We start from the raw sequence: 22,378 nt of genomic DNA, 5'->3' as shown, positions 1-22,378 counted from the left end.
TCTCTCTCGCTCTCTCTCGCTCTCTCTCGCTCTCTCTCTCTCGCTCTCTCTCGCTCTCTCTCTCTCGCTCTCTCTCGCTCTCTCTCTCTCGCTCTCTCTCGCTCTCTCTCTTGCAGGCTCGTAGGCTGACGTCACCTGCCCCTGAGCCGGCAGCGCTGATTGGCTGCGGGTGACGTCAGGGCCCTTTTTCTCTAGGCATGACCTCATCCTCCAAGCTCTCCCCCTCCCTCCCCGTCCCCCCTCCCCCCGCGCTCCCCTCCCCCCGCGGCCGCCGCAGTCTTCGTTCTCCAGAGCCAGAGCCGGAGCCCCGCAGCCTGGGTAAGGCGAGGCAGGCCCGTCGGGGCCCGGCCTCATCAGTCTGTCCGTCCGTCCGTCAGTCCGTGGGCACCCGGGGGTGCGGGGGGAGGGGCGGCGCGTGCCTCTGCTGGGGGGGCGCGGGCGCGTGGGCGCGCGCTGGTGAAAGCCAGGCTGGACTGGGGGGGGGGGGTGCTGCGCGCGCCTAGAGGAGCGGGGCCGGGGCGCTCCCGGCGGCCGTGCGGGGAGGTGCGGGGCGGGGCGGGCTGCGCACCGAGCGGCCCGGCCGCCCAGTCCTCCCTTTGACCTTGGCCGGCCCGTCCCGGCGGCTGCAGCGGCAGCGGCGGAGCAGCCGGGCCTGGCCCGGGGGCGGCGGCACGAGGTGAGTGCGGGACTGGGCGCCCACCGGCTGGCTGCCGAGCCTAGGCCGACCGACGGACGCACCGACGGGGCCCTGGGCTGGCAATGGGGGCTAAGCTGGCCGGGCATGCCGCGGCCCGGCCCCCGGGCGCACCTCCGGACAGGTGAGCGGCTCCAATGAGGGGAGGGGAGGGGGCGCCGGGGCTGGGGATCTAGGCAGGGCGAGGCTCCAGGTGCACAGTCCCCTCTGCCGCCCCTTCCCCTGCGGCCGGGGCCCAAGCTTTGGCCGCGCACCCGACTGGCCGGCCACGGGAGGAGGGTCCTCTGGCCCACCCAGACAGCCAGCCCCCCCAGCCCCCGGGCGGCGACAGCCGTGTGGAGCGCACCTTTGTGTGTGCTGAGCCCCCTCCCCATACACACCCCCTGAGTTTCCTGTCTGCGCCAGTCGGAGCCTGGGCCCAGGGAGGGGGCTGCGCCCCAGCCTTCCTTCTCCCCATGTCTGCCTCCTTCCATGTTTGGGGGGGGGTGGCGGCGGCGGCGCTGTCAGGCATCGGGCATCCTCTCCCTCCCTCGATCCACACACACTAGCCTCCTGGGCCTTGGCTGGGTTGGCTGCTGAGCCGCTAGGTGGGCTGCCCCCAGGTGTCTATCTGCTTGTACCCACCTGAGAAGGAACAAGGGAAAATGGAGATTTCCACCTGGCCTTGCAGCCTGAATCCCTAGGGTTTGGTGAGCTGTGGGGGACCGATGGGAACCGCTAGCAGCCCAACCTCAGGGGAGAGGAGGGAGGGAGCTGGGCAATGCCGAAGGTTGGAGGTGGGCCTGATGAGGCCTGGCTGGACCCTATAGTCTGCATTGCTAGAGGTGAAATTGAGCTCTGCTCCCAATTTGGCCTTTATCCATCTGCTTTGGGAGGTTTGGGGCTAGGGAGGTGGGGATGCCATCCATCCCCTCAGCCCCACACACAGGAGGGCTAGGAGTAGGTGACTACTGGCTCCTTCTCCTAGGGCTGCCTGGCCCATGTAGGGGGGGAGGGGAAAGGAAGATGAAGATCCCCCTCCCTCCCCTCCTCTTCTCCCTTTCTCCACCTTCCTCAACTGGCTGGTGCCCAGGTAGCAGACTCAGGAGGTGTCCGCGTTCTTCAGGTCCCCCCCACAATGCTTTGCCTTTTCTTGTGTCCAGAACACAGGGACTCTCCTGTTTATTGGGCACTCTTCCTGAGACCAGGCTTCTTCCTAGCCGGGGAGCAGCCACAGGGAGAACTGGAGGTGGGAACAGTAGGAAACTAAGAGAAGGGGGGAGCACCACCCCTTTTGCCTCCCCCCACCCTGAATCCTCCCTCCCGGAGGAAATGAGCATAGTTTCTGCTGGGTCAGGCCCCTGGAAGATAAGGGCTTCCAGGCTGGGTCCCTAGTGTTCAGTGAAGGCTGACCAGTCACTGGCCAGGGGTGTTCAGTAAACATTTAAAGTCGGAATAGATAAATGAGTGTTGCTGCTGCTTGCTTCCCCTTCTATCCAGGATTCTTAGGTATAACACAAGTAAGGTAGGGGAAATCCTCAGCAGAGAAGAGCCAGAGGCAGTCCAGGCAAAAGCTGGTCACTACCGGTCTAATGAGGGAGACAATATGTAAACACATATGTGCAAATAAGTGATAGGCAGGCACCATTGGGGGTAGTTCCAGCCCCAGCCCCCTCCCCAGCCTCAGCCCCATCCCCAGCCCTCTCCCCAGCCCCAGCCCCAGCAGTCTCAATAGCATGTCACTCACCACCATTATGAGCCATCAGGAGTGCTGGACAGACTGGCCCAGAGGACACTGAGGCAGGATCCGACCTTGGGCCAGTTACCTCCCCTCTGAGGCCCTCTATGTGCCTACCTGTGAAATGGGGTTAGTCATACCATAAAAGAATATTCTGATCATCTTAACATTAAAATGGGAATAACCATTTGCTGCTGAGCTCATGGGAGGATTAGGCTGTCACAGCCTTCCCCCATGGCCTGAGAAATGGCCCCCATTATCCCTCTGGAGGTCAGAAGGGGCTAGAGATGATTTTCCTGTGCAAAGGTGGGAATGACTTGCCCCAGGCTCCCACACAGGGAAGGAGCCAAGCTGAGTCTGATCCCCAGAGCAGCAGCTTCCCCAGCTCCTCTGGGGAGTGGGAGCAGAAGCGCCTCATCTCCCTTGCCCCAGCGCTGTGGGGTGAGAGGGGCTTGTTCTGAACGGCAGAAGGCAGCTGACAAGGCCAGGCTGGTCACTAAGGCCACCCTTGTTCCCCTCACTGGAGGTAGGCTTCACCTGCACATACCTGAGGAAGAAGCACCTGGGTGACAAGCCCAGGAGAAGGTGCATGCTCACACCCTCTGGCGAGGCCGGAGGCTGCCCTCTGCACCTTTAGTCCTTTCCCACTGGTGGCAGAGTTTGCCCAATGTCCTTGGCCAAGTGCCTTCTCCCTGGCCTCAGTCTGCGTATCCCTAGTGAAGAGCTTGGATGAGAAGATCCCTGGGGGACTTGACCGCTCACAAATGTCTTTGAGAGCAAGGCCTGGGCCTGCCTGGACCAGTGGCTTACATCTAAGGATGAGTAGAAGTGGATGGAGTGGGCTAAGGATTCTACCTTCGGACAGCTCACTTCCTGAAGATCTCAAAGCACTGCCCAGATTAGCCTGAAGAGCCAGCCTTGCTGAGCAGGTCTTCGCCAGGTCAGCTCTTCTCTCCACATCGCATTCAAGAATCATACAATCTTGGCCTTCCAGGGTCATATACCCCCCGCCCCCGCCGCCCCACCTCACTTGCAAAGTCTTTGGAGAACAGTTTATTTCAACAAGCATTTATTAAGCACCCACTGTGTACCAAGTGCCCTGCTGGATCCCAGGGATATAAATGAGACCATCCCTGCCCCCATGAAGTTGATATTTTTATGAAGGGGGAAACAACATGAATAGGGAAAGCAACAGGAGGGGACAGAAAAACCACAAAGTGGCTGTTGTGGCTCCCGGGGGGCCTTCCCTGCCCTCTCCCTCCAGGGCTGCAGGGCCTCTGTTTAGGGAGGATCTTCCTCCTTACACTAACCCCCCAAATTTGCCTCCTGCAACTTGGTTCTAGCTTCAGCCAAGCAGGAAAAGCCCCCCTATGTGTCTCCCCCCCTTGGGAGACTGCCTTCATATCGCACCCTACAAAGCCTTTTCTAAGCCAATCCCGTCCTTGGAGGAGAAAGGCCTGTCCTGTCCAGACTTTCTGTATAGGAGTAAGCTCAGGGTCTGTGTAAAGGCAGGTTGTATGTAACTGAGGAGGACACTTTCCTTCCTTTGGTTCCCCCCACCCACCCAAGGTCTGACCACTGTCCCGGCCCTCGCTGTGCCCTTGTCTCTGGGGCCAAGGTGGGCAAAGATGTTGGTTACTGAACCAGTAACCAGGACATGCAGGATGTCTGCTGGTGTGTTGGGGTAGGGGGGCAGCGCTTGAGTAAATGTTTGTGTATCCGTGGGATCTGTCTGCACCCGAGAGGGAGCACTGGCCTTCCATGCACATGTTGCCCAAAGGGTTGCCCGATGGGAAGTCAGGCAGTCAAGTTTGAATCTCTTCTCGAGTGTGTGACCTCGGGCAAGTCGTGAGTGTTGTCTGGTCCCAGGTGCCCCTTCTTTCACATGAGGGTAGAGCCAGCTCTGAGGGTCGGCCTTCTCTCCTTTTGTGTGGTGCTCAGTCGGACTGTGGGAGGTGGGCTACGGCGTTCTGAAAGGCTCGCTAGACAGTGAGCGTCCTCCCACTGTTCGTGATGTAGCTGAGTGCGAGGGCAGTATCCAGGTTGAGGAAGGGTCTGTGTGCTGGCGGGAGAGATAACGAGGCAGCTGGCCCCTTGGGCTGGGCTGGCTCTTGGCCCCAGGAGGGGCCTTTGGACTTGAGCACTCCTCTCTGCTCCTAGGCCTGCCTTCCAAAAGGTGTGAGGGGCATTGTGTGGCCCATGGCGTCACCACAGAGTGAGCTCTGGGAGAAGGAAGGCCAGGCGGAGCTTATCTGGCAAACAGTTCTCCACCTACCCTTTGGGGTACCGATAGTGTATGGATGTGTCAGTCTTTTGTGCTCGGACTAGGAGACAGGGCCTCAACTTATAACCTTGGGCAAGTCATTTCCGTTTGGGCCTTTGTTTAGGGTCACATTAAATTGATACAAATAGATTCTTTAAGAACTATCAGCTCTGAGAGTCCTGCCTGGGTGGAGGGAGACATGCTAGGGTTGGCCCAATCAGAGAAGGCTTCCTGGAGGAGATAGGGCTGGAGAAAAGGTTGGTCAGGGTCTGGACACCTGGTTAAGGAAGAAAGCTGGAGGAGGTCTGACTGAGGCAGGCCTTCAAAGCACTCCAGGGGCTTTGGGGAGCAGGCTTTGAGAAGAGCCCTCAAGAACGACCCCTGCTTCTCTGGCAGGCCCAGGATCCCAAAGCCCTTTACTCATGATGGTGCCAGGGTTATTTGTCTTGTTTTTCAGAAGAGGAAACTGAGGCTCCCAGTGGTTCAGTGACCAGCTCGCCCACTGTGGGTCTTAGCACTAGTGGGCGCCAGAGCTGGGACTTAAGGCCAACTCTCTTGACTCTTTCTGAGCACCCAGAATGGGTCGAGGAGCAGGGAAGCCAGGCTGGGAGGCCATTGGCATCGGATAACAAAGTGGTGAATGACAGAAGGCACACTCAGGGATGGCGGCCTGCGGCATTCCTTGTTTTGCTCATGTCTTGTCATTGGGAGCCTCCTGTACCCACCATTCCCTCCCAGCCCAGTTCTCTCCACACCCCCTCCCCTCCCCAAATGACTTTGCATGGCCTTTCCTTGGACCAGCTCCGTGACTCCCTCCTTCTGCCAATGTCCTGGGCCACACAGCGAGAGGCAGACCCGACCCACAACCTCGCTGAGCACCAATGGAACCACCTCTCCTGCCTTGCTGTCTCTTCCCCTGAGCCACTAACAGAATGCAAGCTTCTTGAGCTCAGTGACTATTCTTCACTTTGTCTTTGCACGAGGTGCTTTATCAGACATTGGAGTAAACTGAATGAATGACAGGCTAAGGAGCTAGGCAGTGGGGAGCCATGGAATATTCTTGAGCAGAGAAGAGACCCCATGGAATTTTTAGAATTGTCTCTTTTGATTTATTGAACCTCCTCCTACCATTCTTCCCATATCGTATCAGACTGGCCCTGTGTCTTGTGGTTTGGCAGGTAAATGGGTGTCTAGCACTTTCTCTGCTCCCCCTCCCCCTCATTTTAGCTCAAAGTTCCTCCCCCTTTGCAAGGCTCTGGGAAAGTCTCATTGGGTGCAGCCTTCATGCCTATATTCCTGTCAATTTGTGGCTCAGACATCTCCCACGCTGCCTGCTTCTGCTGGGCTCTAGTGGGCACAGCTCCCCAAGTTGTATCAGAGAGGAAAATTTAGGCTTGAGGGTAGAAACTTGTCCCAAGAGAACAGGACCAGGCAGCCAGGGGAGGTGGTGAGCTCTCCTCCCCGGAGGTCTGAGCTTATCAGGTATTAGGAGGCAGGGGTGAACTCTGGATGTCCTGGCCTTCTCCAGGGCACCAGGCCTGGCGCTAAGCAATAGCATTCACATAGGAAAGAGCCCACTCCTGCCCGCAACAGGCTGACATCAAACATGCTGCCAATGGTTATCATACACACTTAGATCTCTATAGGTGGGAGACACAAGTCAACTCCTGACAGAGAGAATGAAGAAGGAGGTGGGGGAGTGGGATGCATGCCAGGCAAGGGGCCGCATGGACCGAGGCACAGGCGCTGATAGGAGACGGAAGGGCAGGGGTGACCAGTATTGACCAATGGAGAACACAGAAGGAGGAGAGGTGACAGTCGTCGGCCTTGATGGGCAGGCCAGAGCCGTGTCCCAAAGGGCTCTTGGTGCCAACCAGAGGAATCTGGGTTTGATCCTTGAGCTGGGGGCCAGAAGCTTCATCCTGTCGGTGCTTTGGGAACATCCAGGTGGACTGTCAAGGATGTGACAGCAGGAATCCTTTAGGAGGAAGGCCCATGTGCAGGTTACAGAACTGGGGTGGTAGCAGTGGGAGAGAGGCACAGAGTCAAGATTGGCACTGGGGTAGAGACCAGACATGTGGGGACCAGGAAAGGAGGGTTGGGGGAGGGCCCCTGTTGGAAGGAGATTTGCTTCTGGACTGCTCACCTGGAGCTGTCCAGCAGGCCGGGCAGGGGAGAGAAGAGGGCTGCTCCTTTAGGGAGGGGGAGGGGATGCAGAGCTCCTCCAGGCACTGTGACTAGGTCAGTCCCGCTGGCTCGCTCACCTCAGAAGGGCCTGGGGCGCAAGCGACCCCCCCCCCACTCCATCATCCCACTGTCACTAGGAGGCCTCTGCTGCAGCTGTTGCCTGGTACATCTGCTGTTGCTATGGTAACCACAGAGGTGCAAACTTGCTAATGAGTCCCCTTGGGCCACAAATAACAATAATATCCTGGTTAATAGGCCCAGGAAAGATTCCTTGGGACTAGACAGGAGGGAAGGAGGGAGGCAGAGCCCGACCAGGGGAATGAGGGCTTAGCTGGGGCGGGGGGTGCTGCCTGGGGCTTTCCCTTCTTCCCTAGAGTCCCCTCATTGAGCTGGGAGAGGCTTTCTTAGGGGTCACAAAGTTAGAATTTGAATCCAGACCCTTTGACTCCAGATTTGTTTGTTCTACCCTTCGAGTGGCATAAATCAGGAGAGGGGTTGAAAGCTGGCCAGAGCCAGCTGCCCACGGGGCCAGGGTCCCAAGGTCTGCCACCATCTTGGAGGTTTCCAGGAAAGGGGCAGGCTCTGGCTCAGAGGCTCTCAGTTCCAATCATGGTGGTGCTGACTCATCAGAATTTCTAGAGGCATCTACAGGAATTCAAGATTTGCAAAGCACCTGACTATGAAATTAACTTGGCAAGATCAGCAGGTATGAGATTGTGAGGGGCCTTATAGGCCAAGGTGAGGGGTTCGAGTTTTACCCAAGAAGCAGTAGGGAGCCAGTGTAGTTATTTGAGCCAGAGAGTGGCCTGGTCTGGATCTGTGCTCTAGAGTGGTCTTTGGGGCAGCTGTGTGTAAGATTCAGGGGGAACAAGGAGGAAGAGAGGAGATGGGTATCTGACCTGGGATGGTAGCCATGAAGGAAGCCAGAGATCAAGGGGCAGACACAGAAGATGTTATAGACAGCCACTTGACAAGTCTGGCTGAAGCAGAGGCTTGGCCCGGTGAGCCTGAGCTTGGGATCCTGGTGGCCCCTCAGCACTCAGGGGGTTTGGAGAAGGGGAAGAAAGGGCACAGCCCAGGAGTAGGGGGTGGGCCCTGGGTTCAGGAGGGTGCTGTCTGCTGGGCGTATTGATCTGGGAATCACTGGCATGGAAATGAGCGTCGCACTCATGGGAACTGGTGAGAACAGCATGTCCTTGAGGGTGGCTGTGGGGCGGGGGTTGGGGAGAAGGTGTTTGAGAGTTGAGATAAATGAGCCAGGAAGCTGCTTTGGTTTTTCAATTTGACTTTATTTTGTTTTCAAGTGAGGATCTACCTTCTCCCTCTCCCAGCCCCTTGGGTCAGGAGCTCCTGGGGGCAGGGCCTGTTTTTTGCCTTTCTTTGTATCCCTAGGGCTTGGCACAGTGCCCAGTAAACATTTACTGATTGACTTACCCAGGGTCACACAGCTAAGCTGGGATTTGAACTCGGGACTCTCCTTTTTCCAGGTCCACTTCTCTTTGCCCTGGACCTCTCTAAAATGAGGTGATTGGACAGCATGATCTCTGAGGCCTGTCTTGGGGTCACTCTGGAGAGCAGGTCTAGGCCTCCAGGAAGATCCCATGACTCTCTGCCAGCAGAATCCCTATGGGCCTCATGGGGAAGAGGGTGAAATATCGGAATTATCCACCCCCCAGAATGGGCTTACATGGTGGGAGTGAGCTCCCCGTCACTGTGAGTGCATGCACAGGTAGCCCAGTGAGCTCATGAGGTCTGTTATTCTGGGAAGATGTTAAAGTAGAAGGACGTGAAGGACCGGGAAGAGGGAAGGGAGCAGTGGGTCCTTGTCTGCTCCTGTCTCTGAGCAACACATTTCAGCACCTTCCAGTAGACCCGTGAGGTGCCGAGGTCGGATCACTGGGCTTTGAGTTGGGAAGAACCCAGTTCAAGCTCTCGTCCTTGGGCACATTTCTTCAGCTCGCTGGCACTTAGTTTCCTCATCTGTAAGATGGGGATAAGAACAGCAGCACCTCCATCCTTGCATTGTTGGGGGGCTAGATCCTGGGCAGATAGAAGTAGGAGTAGAGGGGGCAGAGCCAGCCTTTCTGTGTTGGGTGACTCTGGGCAAGCCTCTTTGTGACCCACACAGACTTTCCTCCACCCTCCAGCCTGCCCAGGGCTCCAGGCTCCCTCCACACCCTGCCGATGACCCCAAGGTCCTAGTGTCACTGGAGGCTTTGTCTGGCCCCGCCCCCGCTCCCTGGGGCTGTTCTGTCCCAGGTCCCCAGCACTGCCCTTGTTGTCCCGCCTCTGATGCTGTGTCCTCCCCCTCCTTCCAGACATACTTCTTTGTGTCCGATCCCAGCTCCCCCCGACCCCCTGCCTGGACTTCATCCTGGGCCCCCTTCTTATGTCTCTCGGTGACCTCAGCCATCATTTCCCTGGGTTAGGCCATCTCTACCCAGGTGACGCTCAGAGTCTCTCATCCAGAGTTCCCATCTCCTGTCACCATCAGCCAAGGGACATCCCAGATGTCCGCTCTCAAACTCTACCTGAAGCCTCTTCAGAAAAGCCTGCCACCCCCATCTAGTTGGATGCTCCCTGCCTCTGCACCCTCTGTGGTTCACCTAGACTGGCATCTGTTACCTGTGTGCCCCAGACATGGGTCATCATTTAGGAGGAAGCTGTTGGCACCGTGCCTGGAATAAGGAAGACTTGAGTTCCAATCCCACCTCAGATACTTAATAATCGTATAACCTTTGACAGATCAATCACTTCGCCTCTGCCTGCCTCAGTTTCCTCCACTGTAAAATGGGGACATAATAGCCCCTCCTTCTCAGGGGGTTGTGAGCGGCACGGTGGCTGGCACATCGTAAACGTCACATAAATGCTGGCTATCACAGCGATGTCCAGTTGGGACCCAGAAGGCCCTCAAGGCTCGTGCCTTCCTGGCTGTGCCCTGCCTCCTCGCTGCAGGTCGTGGGAGTTCCTAGCATCTTCCCTGGGTTCCTTCCTTCTCTCTCTCCCCCCCCGCCCCGCCCCAGCTAAGCTTGTCTTAGTCTGGTTTATGTTTGCATTGGCCTCTCTCTGTGGAAGCCACTTCAGGGCAGGGAAGCCTCTTTTTGATCTTGACCCCCAGTGCCTGACATACTGTAGGTGCTTAATAAATGTTTGTTGAGTAAACCCTTGACTGCCCCATGCTATTCATTTGCTAGATCACCTTCTTGATATCTCTTGTATATGGGGCTGGGAAGGAGGAAAGACTACAATAAGCATTTCTGCTGTCTTGAATGCTTTTAACAAATCTCCTACGTTCCATTCTCTTCTTTGGACCCCTCCCCCCTCCACCTACTGGGGGGGGGGTGGCTCTGCCTACCTCCATTCTCTCCCATCTCCAGGGCATCTCACACTCGGCTCTGAGTGACCTTCCCAAAGCACAAGCCTGACCACGTCACCCCCTTGCTCAGCCTTGGGGGAAAAATAACCAGAGCTGATGTTTCTGTAGAGTTTCCCACGCTCAGATGCCCATTATCTCCCTTCCTGGAGGCTTGTAGCCACAATTATGCCCATTTTATACATGGGGAAACTGAGGCAGAGAGCGCTGCAGCAACTTGGCCTTGACCAGCTAAGTCATTCATGTCTGAGGCACTCATTGGCAAGGCCAGCCCCCCATTTTATAGAGGAGGAAACTGAGGCTTAAAAGGGTTAGGACAGGGGGCAGCTAGGTGATGCAGTGGATAGAATACTGGCCCTGGATTCAGGAGGACCTGAGTTCAAATTCGGCCTCAGACACTTGACATTTACTAGCTGTGTGATCCTAGGCAAGTCACTTAACCCTCATTGCCCCAGGGGGAAAAAAGGGGTTAGGACCTAGGACAAAGGCAGTTTCTGTGTGACATTGGAAGCTCTACAGGGCCTGGTTCCATGGATGGTGTGGCACCTTTTGTGCCCTCTAGGGCGCAGCCAAATGGGGCTGTGGGACATTCCTTGTGCCCCTCTCCATGCCTTTGCACTGGCCCTGCTCCAGACCTGGAGTGCCCTCTTCCCACATCTCTATTTCCTGAATCTTTGCTTTCCTTTGGGTTCCTCTCCCTTCCCTCCCCAGACCAGCTGGGAATTGGAGGGGCTGGTATGCAGAGAGACAAAGGGAGAAAGGGTTTTGTGACCCCTTCCTGAGGCTGCTCTGCAGGCTTACCTTGGTCCTGGGTCTCCTCTTAGCCTCAGTAGGGATGCTGGGCACAGTGTGTGTGGGGGGGGGGGGAGGAAAGGGGGGCACAGAGGGAAGGAGAGAGGGACTGAGAGAGAGAACAAGAGATCAGGTGCACATTTGGCAAGATGCCCTGGGCACAAGCCCCAGAGACAGCTGCCTCACTGTGGCACTCATGTGTACCTGGACTGGGCTAGGCTGGACTGCATGGTGGGCATGGGAGCTGTCCTGATCTCAGGCTCGGTGGGCCAATTAGGTAGAGGAACTTTCCAAGGCTCCCCAACCCTGCTGAGCTTTAGGATCAAGTTGTTGGGGCTAGAGACCTGTGCCCCTTGCGTCGTGCCCACTGGTGCTTCTTGGAGGCAGAAACCTCTCCAGGTCTGCCTGCCCCCAGCCTTATGGGCTCAGGATTGGGGATTAGAGGTTTACGCTAATGCCCCGAGCCTGCCCACCCTAGGAAGATTACAGATTACATTGACTGCAGAGCGCAGAGGGATCTTGATAGTCAAAAGCCTGGGCCAGGGGGCCAGGGGGCCAGGCCGACCTCATTTCCTGCTCCTACCTCCGAGTTTATGGGCCAAAGCAAGGGGCGGAGAGACAGGACTGCTTATCTCCTCCGTACTGGGCTGGAACTGGGCTCTTCATAGGTCTCTGGTTAAAGGGTCCGACTCCCTGTGCAGTTGGGCAAGGCCTCTTCCCATTTTGGCATCAGCCTCCTCCCCCTGGCCTTGGACTCCTGGAAGCCTCAGAAATCCTGTAGACATCGCCCCAGGGGGCGGGCAGATGGAGCCCCTGCCCTGTCCCCCTCCCACCCTTCTCTCCTCAGCACCCCCCAATCCTGGACCTGCAGGAACTGACGCCAGCCACTGACAGTACCTTCTCGCCCCTCTCTGCAGGTCCGGCACCATGAGCGGGCACCCTGGCCTCTAGCCACCCCTCACCAACGCCCCGGCGGCAGCATGGCTGGGGACCGGCTCCCTCGGAAGGTGATGGACGCCAAGAGGCTGGCTAGCCTCCTGCGCCGGGGAGCCGGGGGCCCCCTGGTCATCGATAGCCGCTCCTTTGTGGAATACAACAGCGGTCACGTGCTCAGCTCCGTCAACATCTGCTGCTCCAAACTGGTAAAAAGGAGGTTGCAGCAAGACAAGGTGTCCATCGCAGAGCTGATCCAGCCAGGGTCCAGGATGAAGGTAGGCAGCCCCCGCTGCCCAGGCGGGAGATGGCAGAGGTGTGCCGGCCCTGGCCGTTAGGCATGTGACAGATGGGGAGACTGAGGCCCAGAGAGGGCACCTGGATGATGAGGCCCTTGTGGTTCATTTAGTCCAGTGATCCCTTTGACAGGTGGGGGAGCGGAGCCCGAGTTCCCCTGTTAGCTGGCAGAAGGAGAAGCCAGGCTGCAGGCTGTGCAAGCCAGTGCCCTGCCCCTGCCCCTGGCTCAGAGCTTAGCGTTCACTGGGTGACCTTGGACTTGCGGCGCACTCTCAATTTTGGCTCCTGGAGTGAGGAGGGCCTTTGCTGCCCATCTCTGCCCTCCTCGTGTCCTTCCCTCCCTCCTTCTTGGTGATGCCCAATCTGTGCCCCCCTGCCGGAAGGGCACCTGTCCCAGATGGTGGAATGAAGGGCTGGGGGGACCACCCTCTGAAGTACCATCAGGAGGCAGGCAGTTGTGTTAGACGGGAGGAAGCGCTGTTTCTGGACGTCTCTGTAAGGAGGAGCCTTTGTGGGGAGGGCCCGGCCCGGCCTGGCCTTGGAGCCCAGGCTGAGAGCAGTCCCTAAGAAGCCTCGCCCCTTCTCATTTCTGCTGGGCTGGCAGCATTGGGGGGGGGGGCAAGGCACCTGGGTGGGCAGGGATGGTGTCCCGGCCATCGACCAGAGGGAGGGCCAGGCCCAGGGCTGGGAGGACTGGCTGTGGTGGTAGCTAGGGTTACAGGAGCCCAGTCCCTACCCAGCCACCTCTGCCTCCCACCCATTCGATGGGCTTTCATTGGCTGCTGGTGACCTCACCCTGCTGGGTTGGGTAAGCAGCCTTTGGGGAGGGGGCCAGTCTCACAGCCACCGCTCTGTCCTGGAATAACCTTCTGCAGTGGGGTCAGCCCCGGCCTGAGGTAGGGGTTGGGGGGGTGCACCTGACCTTGGGGGCCTCTGGGCCTCCCCCTTCCTCTCCTGCCTTCAGAGAGGGTCATAGCCCTGAGGAAATCCTTCTGCCCAGCTCTCCTCAGACCCATGGGGGCTGGCACATGGCTCCCTATAGGCAGAGCTTCTTTGGCCTCTAAGGCCCACTCCTTAGGTCTTGGTCTGGCTCCCCCAAGCCAGTCACTGGCCAGTGAACTGGCTGGAAGCTTCCCAGGAGGGAGGGCCCCATGGTCAGGGCCCTGGCAGTGTCCTGAGCCTACCCACATGTCCAGCGAGGGCCAGCAAAGGTCACACCCAGCCATGTCCTATTCCTGGGCCTGAGGTTCCATGTTTGAGGCCCCCACTTCAGAGTGTTGACAGCTGTGGGGGGAAGGGGGATTTGAGGGAGGAAAGAGGCCAGAATCTGGACGCTAGGCCTATGTCTCACTCCTCTTGGCCCCTTGGTCACAGGAACCAGCCCCACCCCCCCTTCTATCCCGGTGATCCACATAAACGCATTTCTCTCTATGTGTGTGTATGTGAGTGTGTGAGTGTGTGTGTGTGTGTGTGTGTGTGTGCGCACGTGTTTGTACCCCCAGACAGATCTGTTTGGGCATAGTCCACCCAAGAGAGGGAGGGGGGCTCTTTGGGTCCAGATGGCAGGAAGGATGACATCAGCCTTGCCCTGGCCCGCCCAGGCCTCCTTCCTGGGGTAGATGGGCTCACTCTTGCACTGGTGATGCAGTAGAGCAGAGGGTTCTGGGGGTCAGGGGGGGCTGTGCTGTACCCCAGCCAAGCCCTCATACACTCATGGCTGGCCCCTCCCAGGTACTCCCCCAGGCCACAGGGGCCCTCCTTCCTTGGGAGGGGAAGGGCCCTGCTGGGGCACCTGGCCTTGACCCAGCCACTTCCCTCCCACCCCAGGTGGAGGCCGAGGACAGGCAGGACGTGGTCGTGTATGACCAGAATACCCAGGACGCCAGCGTCCTGGCCGCCGACAGCTTCCTCTCCATCCTGCTCAGCAAGCTGGACGGCTGCTTCCACAGTGTCTCCATTCTCACAGGTAGGAAGGAGTGGGAGGGTGTCGGCCGCTGCGCTGCGCTGCGCCTCCACCTACCCTGCAAGCCTTGGCTCACCCTGGGCGGTCAGCAGACCCTCGCTGGGACCCTGCCTTTCACCTCGACTCAAACCCTTTCCTCCAAAGCTGTTTTGTGGGAGCTTTACAGAGGAAGAAACTGAGGCAGGTCCTTGGTGGTGGTGGTGGGGGGAGCCCTGGGCTACCAGCCAGAAGAAACTTTCCCTCCTGGCTAGGTGACCCTGGGCAAGTCACTGCCCTCTCTGAGTCCCCACTCCTTCCTACCTGTGGGGCTCCCGGGGACCGCACAGCCCCTGAATGAAGCTCTTGTTGCTGGGCCGCAGATGGGGAGGAGGCCCTAACCACTGAGCACCCCCCTGCGGAGCCCTATGTGCCTGGCAATGAGTGGGGGCAGACATGGGAGGGCCTGAGGCCCTGCTGAACCCAGACAGATGTGTCAGTAGGCGTGGTCTCACCTCCTGCCACCAGAGGTCAGTGGAAGCCAGTTTATTCTTTTGTTCACTTAACCATTTATTAGGCACCTACTGTGTACATGGCCCTTGACGGGTAGGAGCACTAGTACTCCACCATCTGCTTTAGTATCGTTCTGCCCCCTCCACCTCAGGATTACTTGAGGTGGGTTAGTCTTGGGGGGTGCAGTGGGGTGGGAGGAAGGGGGGGAGGAGCGCTGCCTTGTCCCTGGGGGAGCCAAAGAGCCGAGGCCATGGACACACTGGCAGCCACCCCCCTTTACCCCCAGCTGCCCACCCTTGGCGTTGATAGCTCTGGCAGGCACGCTGCTGTCTCTAACGTCCCAGGCTCCTCGGAGATGAACGGTGTCCCGGCCCACTGTTACTTTCCTCACCTGGTTTACCCAAACCTTGGACCCCAGGGAAGGCCGTCTGCCGGCTTAGCTTGTGGGGAAGGGAGGGGGGCAGTGGGCCCTGGGCTCCAGGGAGAGGGACTGAGGCCCCTGCTCTGAGCATGGTGAGGGGAGGTAGAAGGGGCATGGCTCTACTTGGCCAGACTCTCTTGTCCCTAAGAGGCAGCTAGGTGGCTGGGGGGGGGGGGGGGGGCGGGGGACAGCTGAGAGCCGTCTCTCCCTCAGAGCTCAGAGGCAGGGCCAGCCACAGGGAGAGCCACAAGCCGGCCTCTCAGTGGGACAGAGTGAGGGGGTGGGGTGCTGAGAAGGACTTGCCAACACTAGTGACATGTGTGGGGAAGTGCCTATAGCGGGGCTTGGGACCCACTGGCTCAGCCCTGAACCTCTGTGGGGCAAGAGAGCCCAGCAGCAAAGGGCAGGAAAGGAGGTTCTGTCCCTTTAAGCTGGCTCAGGGTCCCAGGACTATGGGAGGCCCTGCTGCATGTCTGTGTGCTGAGTAAGGAATGTGGGGCTGCGTGCCTGACCCCTTAGCTAGGCAGCCTCCTCTCCTCCTGGCTTCCCTGGCAGCCTGAGCTCCTTCGGGCCGGCCAGTGAAGTGCTGGTGGATACCCTGGGACCTGCCAGGCGCCCGGGTGCCCTGGGACCATGCTGGCACCCACCCACTGGTGCTGGAGGTGGGCCAGAGCCCTCCTGGGCCTGAGGAGCATAGGGAGCAACGAGGTGGATGGGGAGCAGGCCGTGCTCAGGGAGGGGGCAATTTGGGCCTGGCTACTGGGGCCCTGAGGCTGGGGGGGCAGGCAGCCTCACTGGACCTTGTGAGCCCAGGAAGGAAGCTCAGCCAGCTTACCCCAGGGCAGTAACCTCGGCCCGGTCTAGGCTTCCACCCTCCCCTCTTTTTTTCTGCGTCCCTGGGCATGGGTGGGCATACACATGGGCACTCACACATGGGTGCATACATAAGGCTTGGGGGAGGCGCTGGGGTTCTGGGGGAGGAGGGGGGCAGGGGCAGGCTGGGACTCTGACCTGCATAGCTTTCCGCTGTGGTCAGTGGCCGTCAGCTGCCCGTGTGACACATCCTCTTTACTTAGCCCATGTCCGCCTGTCCGCAGGCGTGTGTATGTGCGCGCGCACGAGAGCATGCCTGTGTGGGTGTCTATGAGTATGTGCATGGTCGGGGTGCTTGCCCACACGCGTGTGTACACCCCTCCTTCCTTGCCCTCAGAGGGGGCAGAAGGCATTCAGGTTAGCGGGCAGGGGGTGAGGAGAGCCTGGAGACAACCCAGGTCAGATGGTGGCCCTAGGACAGGGCCCAGCCCTTGAGCTCAGTTCCCAGCAGGCTGAAATTGGGATGCAATGAGGGACTAGTAACATTCCAGGCTCTGGAAAAGCATCGAGGAGGCCTCAGGAAGTGGGGTTGTTCAGTGGGGGGGTTGGAGGGGAGGGCCCTTGGGACATGCTGGAACCTTGAATGTCTGGCTGCCCGAGTTTGGACTTGATCCTGTAGAAAGTGGGGAGTCACTGCTGGCCAGGAGGGTCGTGTGGCCTGGGCAGCTGGGCCCTGGGGCATCCTGGGCTTCCCTGGGAGATGGCCGGCCCTAAAGTGTGTGGGGGTCACGGGTCAGCTCCCAGGACCAGGGAATCTGCAGGACACCGTTCTACCCCCTCCAGGGAGGGAGGTGCCCGTCTGGCCTAAATCCTTCTTTTGAACCCCTCCCTGCTGCTCCTGGTCTAGCCCGTGAGGCAGAGTCCCTCAGTCCTTTCTGATGCTCCCACACCCTCCCAAGTCTCTGACTCCATGGCCCCTTCTGCCGGCCTCCCAGGCCAATCGAGGCAAGCAGAGCTCACAGTTGGGGGAGGACCTGGGCCTGGGCCAGAATGGACACCAGCCTCCTCCCAGGCAGGCTCTGAGCAAGGGCTCCCCTTCCTGACTTCTGTCCCCTCCAAGCTGGGCCTGTGGGAGATCTAAAATATTTCCTCTTCCCTCTTCTCCTTTCGCAGAGTGTCCCACCTCACACTGCAGCCTGTGGGTAGTGCCCCACAGACTGTGACCTCAGTCCCTCCCCCCAAGAGGCCTCATCTTCTGGGGCCTTCCCAGCCAAGCCCCCTCCCTCACTGCTCCCTCTGCCCCACCACTGCTTTGCCCTTTGGGAATCTCAGGAGGTGAGATTATTGTTTGCTCTGCTGGCCTCCCCACCACTGTTGGGGGCACCACCACCCTTCCAGTCACCAAGCTGGCAACATTAGAGTCATTTTTTATTCTCCCTCCCCCCAAGCCTCTAACCCGGTGTCAAGTCTTGTTCATTCTACCCGCTGGCTCCTACATCCGTGCCTCCTGTGCACCTGCTGCCCGGGTCCAGCCGCCAGCCTCTCTCAGCAGGCCTGGGCTTGGGGTGGCTTCCTGAGTTACCCGTCTTTCTTCAGGTCTTCCTCCTCCCAGGCCAGCTCCCCAAGACCTGGCTCTGAGAATGGGAATCTCCTCATTGTCTCTAGGACAGGAATCTCAAACCTTGGCACCACAAAAAGGGTAGTTTAATCTGTAGGTCCATTTGTGTTTTCAGTGAACAAGACTTTCTTTCTTTTCCCTCTTATCCTCCCCAGAGAAAAAGAGAAGGAAAGAAAGTCTTGGAGCCAACATACGTGCTCTTGCAAAACACACTTGGGCCCCGGGCCACGTCCAGAAACATGTGGCCCTTGGCACCCCTTGACTCCCCCACCCCCTGCAGGCAGCCAGTGGGCTCCTCATCCCACCATCCGGAACTCTTGGGTCACTCAAAGTGGTTTGTCTTCCCTGGGGCCTGGGTGCTGCGAGGTTGGCCCATCCCAGCCTTCCCAATCTGTCCCCTTCATCCCTTCTCAGGGCACAGTAGCCTTCCCTCACATTCCCAGACCAGGCCATGGCAGCCCCTCGGCGTCCAGGCCTCCCTCCCCCCCCCCCCTCCCGCCACCCCAAGGAGCTGCTATCACCAGTTTGGTTTTTTTTGGAGTCTTGTCAATTTTATTTGTGCAATGAAAACTAGATTCAGGGGCGGGGGCACTGGGAGTCCCTGAACTGCCCAAGGAGCCCTGCTCTGGGGCAGAGACCAAGGCCTCCACCTGGCATTCAAGGCCCCTCCCCTGCTTTCCTCTTTTCCAAAGGTCATAGTGGGTAAGGCTCTGGAGGACTCAGAAGTCCTGGGTTCTGATCCTTCCTTCCCCTCTTGGAGTGTCAGGGCTCTTGGCTGTGGAATGGTGACTCATTGGCACCCTCACCTCCGATGCAGGGGTGCCAGGAGCACAGGCTCCCCTAGCAATGGGAGCCTGTCATGGAGAGCTGCCTTTCTTTTACGGAAGGGGAAACTGAGGCCTGGAGGGGGCAGGAGCTTGCCTGTTGGGCCTGACTGTACAGACTTGGTGTCTCCCCCCTTATGCTCTTGTACACCCCCCCCCATACACACACACACACATACACATTCATGTGCACACATATACACGCACATACACACATGCACACACACATGCACACACACATACGACACACATGCATGCACACACTCTCAGTGTAAGCTTCTTACTTCTGATTTTGTATCTCAGGCACTGGGTCCAGGCCCTGGCAGGTCAGAGGCAGCTCCTCCAAGGTGATGGAATGTCACCCAGGTCACTAGGGAGAAGAGGCCTTTGGAGCCCCCAGTTTGGGGAGGGGGGTGTTCCCCATTACCGTGCTACCTCCATGCAAGGCAAGGAGCTGCCGCCTGACCCAAGTGCTCTTCCTTGGGCCCTGGGCTCTGTGCCCTCGGCTAGCTTCCTGGCTGGACATGGCAGCACCTGTGCTGGGGCCCCGGGGCAGGCTGGGGCGGGGGCACTCCTGACCCTGGCAGCCCTGGCAATGACCCCCAGAAAGTCCGAGTGCATTGGGGGAGGCCCTTCCAGGAGATGGGCTCTTCTTTATGTCCCCAGGTCACTTCTGGGGGGGGGAGGAAGAAGGGGGACATCTGTCTGCACCTCTCCTTTCAGGCCTTCTCCCTAGTCACTCCAGGCCTCTAGCCAGCCCTACGGCAAGAGCAACAAGGAGTAATGCCTTCTCCAACCCAGCTATCCTGGCCAATCCGGCCATCTCAGCCATCCTGGTGGCTACTTTGTTGGGTGCCCCTCCCTTGTTCTGGGGCTCCCTGATTAGCCAGGCTGGAATGGGGAGGGGAAGGGGAGGGGCATATAAATCTGAGCTGGAGCAGGCCCTGGGAGAGGGGCAGCTGGAGCTTCTGGGCTAGCCTGGGGGAGGGTGACAGTGCCCCTGGCTGGAGGCATCCACCCCCAGTAACCAATAATCACTTGGCTTCCCATCCACAGGAGGCTTCGCCACCTTTTCCTCCTGCTTCCCTGGCCTCTGTGAGGGCAAACCAGCAGCCAGCCTGCCCATGAGCCTCTCCCAGCCCTGCCTACCCGTGGCCAGTGTCGCTCTGACACGCATCCTCCCTCACCTTTACCTGGGCTCCCAGAAAGACGTCCTTAACCAGGTGGGTGCAGGCCCCTCCTATTGTGGGCCCTGGGGGTAGCCTAGCCTGGGAAGGAAGGTCAGCAGAGGGATGATGGTGAACATGGGGTCCAGTGGCATCAGCGTCATTAGAAATGACAATTGCTGGGACTTCCATCGCTCTCTGAGGTTTGCCCTTTGATTCTCATAATAACCCTGGGAGGCAGGGGCTGAGGCAGAGTAATTTGCCCAGAGTCACGCAGCTCGTATGCGTCAGAGGCTGGATGCCAGGCCTGGCAATCTGCCCGCTGTACCCTCGGCTGCCTCTCTTCCCCGGTGGGGTTAGAGTGAGAGGGTGTTGGGCAAGGGTGACCCCGGCTCCCAGACTGGGGACAGGGTTTCTGGGAGGATGTGATAAGGCCCGCCTCCCCTCTCCTCCCAACAAGGTGGCACGCTTGGGGGCTGCTCAGTTGTTGGGAGTCTCTAAGAGAAGCTGTGTCTTTTATAAAAAGGACACGCTTCCAGGGCCATCCCACGGACTTGTGAGTGGGGGGGGGGCATTAAAGGCAGGTGGTCCTGGGTTCTCTGGAACCCTGGCTGGAGGGCTCAGGAAGCCCGAGTTCCTTTGAGTTACCTCCACCCCATTCTGCTTTCCTGTATGACAGTGGACAAATCCATTCCCCCTTGTCAGCCTCTGTTTTCCCATCCGGGAGTCCCAGGGCCTGTCTCTGGGCATTGCTCTGGCCCTCAAAGGGAGCCCCCCTCAGCCTAATCTCTACCCATGTAGGACCTCATGACCCGAAATGGGATAAGCTACGTCCTTAATGCAAGTAACTCATGCCCAAAGCCGGACTTCATCTGTGAGAGTCGCTTCATGCGCATTCCTGTAAATGACAGTTACTGCGAAAAGCTGCTGCCTTGGCTGGACAAGTCCATTGAGTTCATAGGTGAGGGGGGGGGGCAAGGGTCCTGGGGAGCGGGACACAACGCAGTTGGAATGACCAGGGGAGGGAGGGGGAGAGCTCTGGGCCAGGGAGGTGTGAGACCTTCCCAGCAGGTGCTGGGGAGCTCCTTACTGCCCGCTGATGGCTCCCCTCTCCCTGCCACTCCCAGACAAGGCCAAGCTGTCCAGCTGCCAAGTGATTGTACACTGCCTGGCGGGCATCTCCCGCTCAGCCACCATCGCCATTGCCTACATCATGAAGACCATGGGCATGTCCTCGGACGACGCCTACAGGTGAGCAGACGCGGACTGGATGGGGAGGGGGCTGTGGGCAGCCTGGCGAGTGGAGCCTGGGGGCCGGTGCCCAGCTGACCTGCGGGGCCAGACTCCACGTGGCCAGGAGGCAGGGCATCCACTGCAGCTCAGCCACTGGTTGGGGTCAGATGGGGGCTCTGCTCTTGACTGTCTGTGGGACCTTGGGTAGCTCACTGTCATCCTCGGGGACTCAGTCTCTCCATCTGTAAAGCTGCCTTAGCCTAGAGGATCTTGGAGCCTCCCCCTGGTGCAGGCCATGCCTGAGGGGGGCTGGGTGGGGCCTTCCTGGGCTGCCTGGGGCGGGGTGGGGGTGGGGGCCAGGACAGCAGCAGGTAGAGGAAGCCCTCCCAACCCCGCTTGGCCCTCTGCAGGTTCGTGAAGGACCGGCGACCATCCATCTCACCCAACTTCAACTTCCTGGGCCAGCTGCTGGAGTATGAGCGCAGCCTGACGCTGCTGAGGGCCCTGAAGGCCGAGGGCGAGCCCCCAGGGCCAGGGCCCGCTGAGCCCCCGCCCCCCTCAGCCCAACCCCAGCCCGTGCCACCACCATCTACCTCGGAGCCCAGCGGGGAAGGCGGACCGCTGGCGCCCCCTGCCAAGTCCCTGTGTGCCAGCGCTCTGCAACAGGGCCTTCGTGGGCTCCATCTGTCCTCTGAGCGCATCCAGGACACCAACCGGCTCAAGCGCTCCTTTTCCCTGGACATTAAATCGGCCTATGCCCCTAGCAGGAGGCCTGATGCCCCAGGGCCCCCCGACCCCGGGGAGGCCCCCAAACTGTGCAAGCTCGACAGCCCTTCTGGGGCATCCCCCAGCCCCGATAGCCCTGAGCGGCCAGGAAATGGGGCTGAGCTGCCCCCTGAGGTGAGGCCTCGGCTCAGGAGGAAGCACAGACATCCAGCCACGTCTCCGGGCCACGGCCTCAGCCTGAACTTTGCCACCACCCCCAAGTCAGGGCCGGCACCTGGTGGCAGTGAGGATGGCCGGCTTGGCCTCTCTGTCCATGGCCTGCCTGGCCCGGGCCCTGGAGGCTGGGCCTTGCCCCTGGACTCCCCTGGGACCCCTTCCCCAGAGGGGCCCTGGTACTTGAACCCAGAGGGTGCTGGGGGCAGCGGGGGGACTCCGGCCCTCTTCCCAGCAGCCTCCTTTGGTGGTGTGGACCTGAGATTGAGGGACAAGCCCCGAGCAGAGCCCCGGGATGGCAGGCACAGTTGGCACGAGGACCCTGTGCCTGAGAAGCCCTTTAAGCGGCGGAGCTGCCAGATGGAGTTTGAGGAGGGCATGGTGGAGGGCCGGGCACGGGAGGACCTCGGGAACATCGGCAAGCAGGCTAGCTTCTCAGGAAGCATGGAGATCATTGAGGTGTCCTGACGGCTGTAGGCAGGGGAGGGGTGAGGATGGGGTGGGGGGTGGGGGGGGGCCGCTGGGGGCTGCCACAAGGGGGGAGGGTTATTTATGAGACAGGTGGGTTGTGCCTGGAGCACCCCGCCCGATGCCTGCCGCCCGCCTGCCTGGTGGAGTGAGTCACGGCCTCTGCTGTGGCCTCCGTGCCCCACCTT

General features: G+C 59.4%; 1 protein-coding gene across 3 annotated transcripts; it reads left to right on the top strand.

Moving 5' to 3' along the window:
• Nucleotides 1-245: 245 nt before the first annotated feature.
• On the top strand, nucleotides 246-22,204 carry DUSP8 (dual specificity phosphatase 8). 3 transcript variants are annotated; one of them, XM_043969689.1, is made up of 7 exons: nucleotides 246-318; nucleotides 11,944-12,237; nucleotides 14,084-14,222; nucleotides 19,441-19,607; nucleotides 20,352-20,511; nucleotides 20,678-20,801; nucleotides 21,194-22,204. In XM_043969689.1, exons 2-7 carry the CDS (start codon nucleotides 12,007-12,009, stop codon nucleotides 22,188-22,190), a joined length of 1,818 nt encoding a protein of 605 aa, XP_043825624.1. In that variant the 5' UTR covers nucleotides 246-318; nucleotides 11,944-12,006; the 3' UTR covers nucleotides 22,191-22,204. The 3 variants fall into 3 exon arrangements, with proteins under 3 accessions (XP_043825624.1, XP_043825625.1, XP_043825623.1); XM_043969690.1 differs by lacking the exon at nucleotides 246-318 and adding an exon at nucleotides 537-676; XM_043969688.1 differs by lacking the exon at nucleotides 246-318 and adding an exon at nucleotides 684-818.
• The last annotated feature ends 174 nt before the right edge of the window (nucleotides 22,205-22,378 follow it).

The sequence above is a fragment of the Dromiciops gliroides genome, chromosome 6 (genome assembly GCF_019393635.1).
Source record: "Dromiciops gliroides isolate mDroGli1 chromosome 6, mDroGli1.pri, whole genome shotgun sequence".
In the NCBI taxonomy this organism is placed as follows: domain Eukaryota; kingdom Metazoa; phylum Chordata; class Mammalia; order Microbiotheria; family Microbiotheriidae; genus Dromiciops; species Dromiciops gliroides.
The sequence above is the reverse complement of the archived record's forward strand: the minus strand, read 5'-3'. Positions and strand labels throughout refer to the sequence as shown.

Bases quoted from the DNA above. Each gene is read 5' to 3' on its own strand.
- DUSP8 (XM_043969689.1), top strand. From the start codon at position 12,007: ATGGCTGGGGACCGGCTCCCTCGGAAGGTGATGGACGCCAAGAGGCTG. The intron at 14,223-19,440 runs GTAGGAAGGAGT...TCCCATCCACAG, and splicing joins CAGTGTCTCCATTCTCACAG to GAGGCTTCGCCACCTTTTCC. The intron at 20,512-20,677 runs GTGAGGGGGGGG...TGCCACTCCCAG, and splicing joins CAAGTCCATTGAGTTCATAG to ACAAGGCCAAGCTGTCCAGC.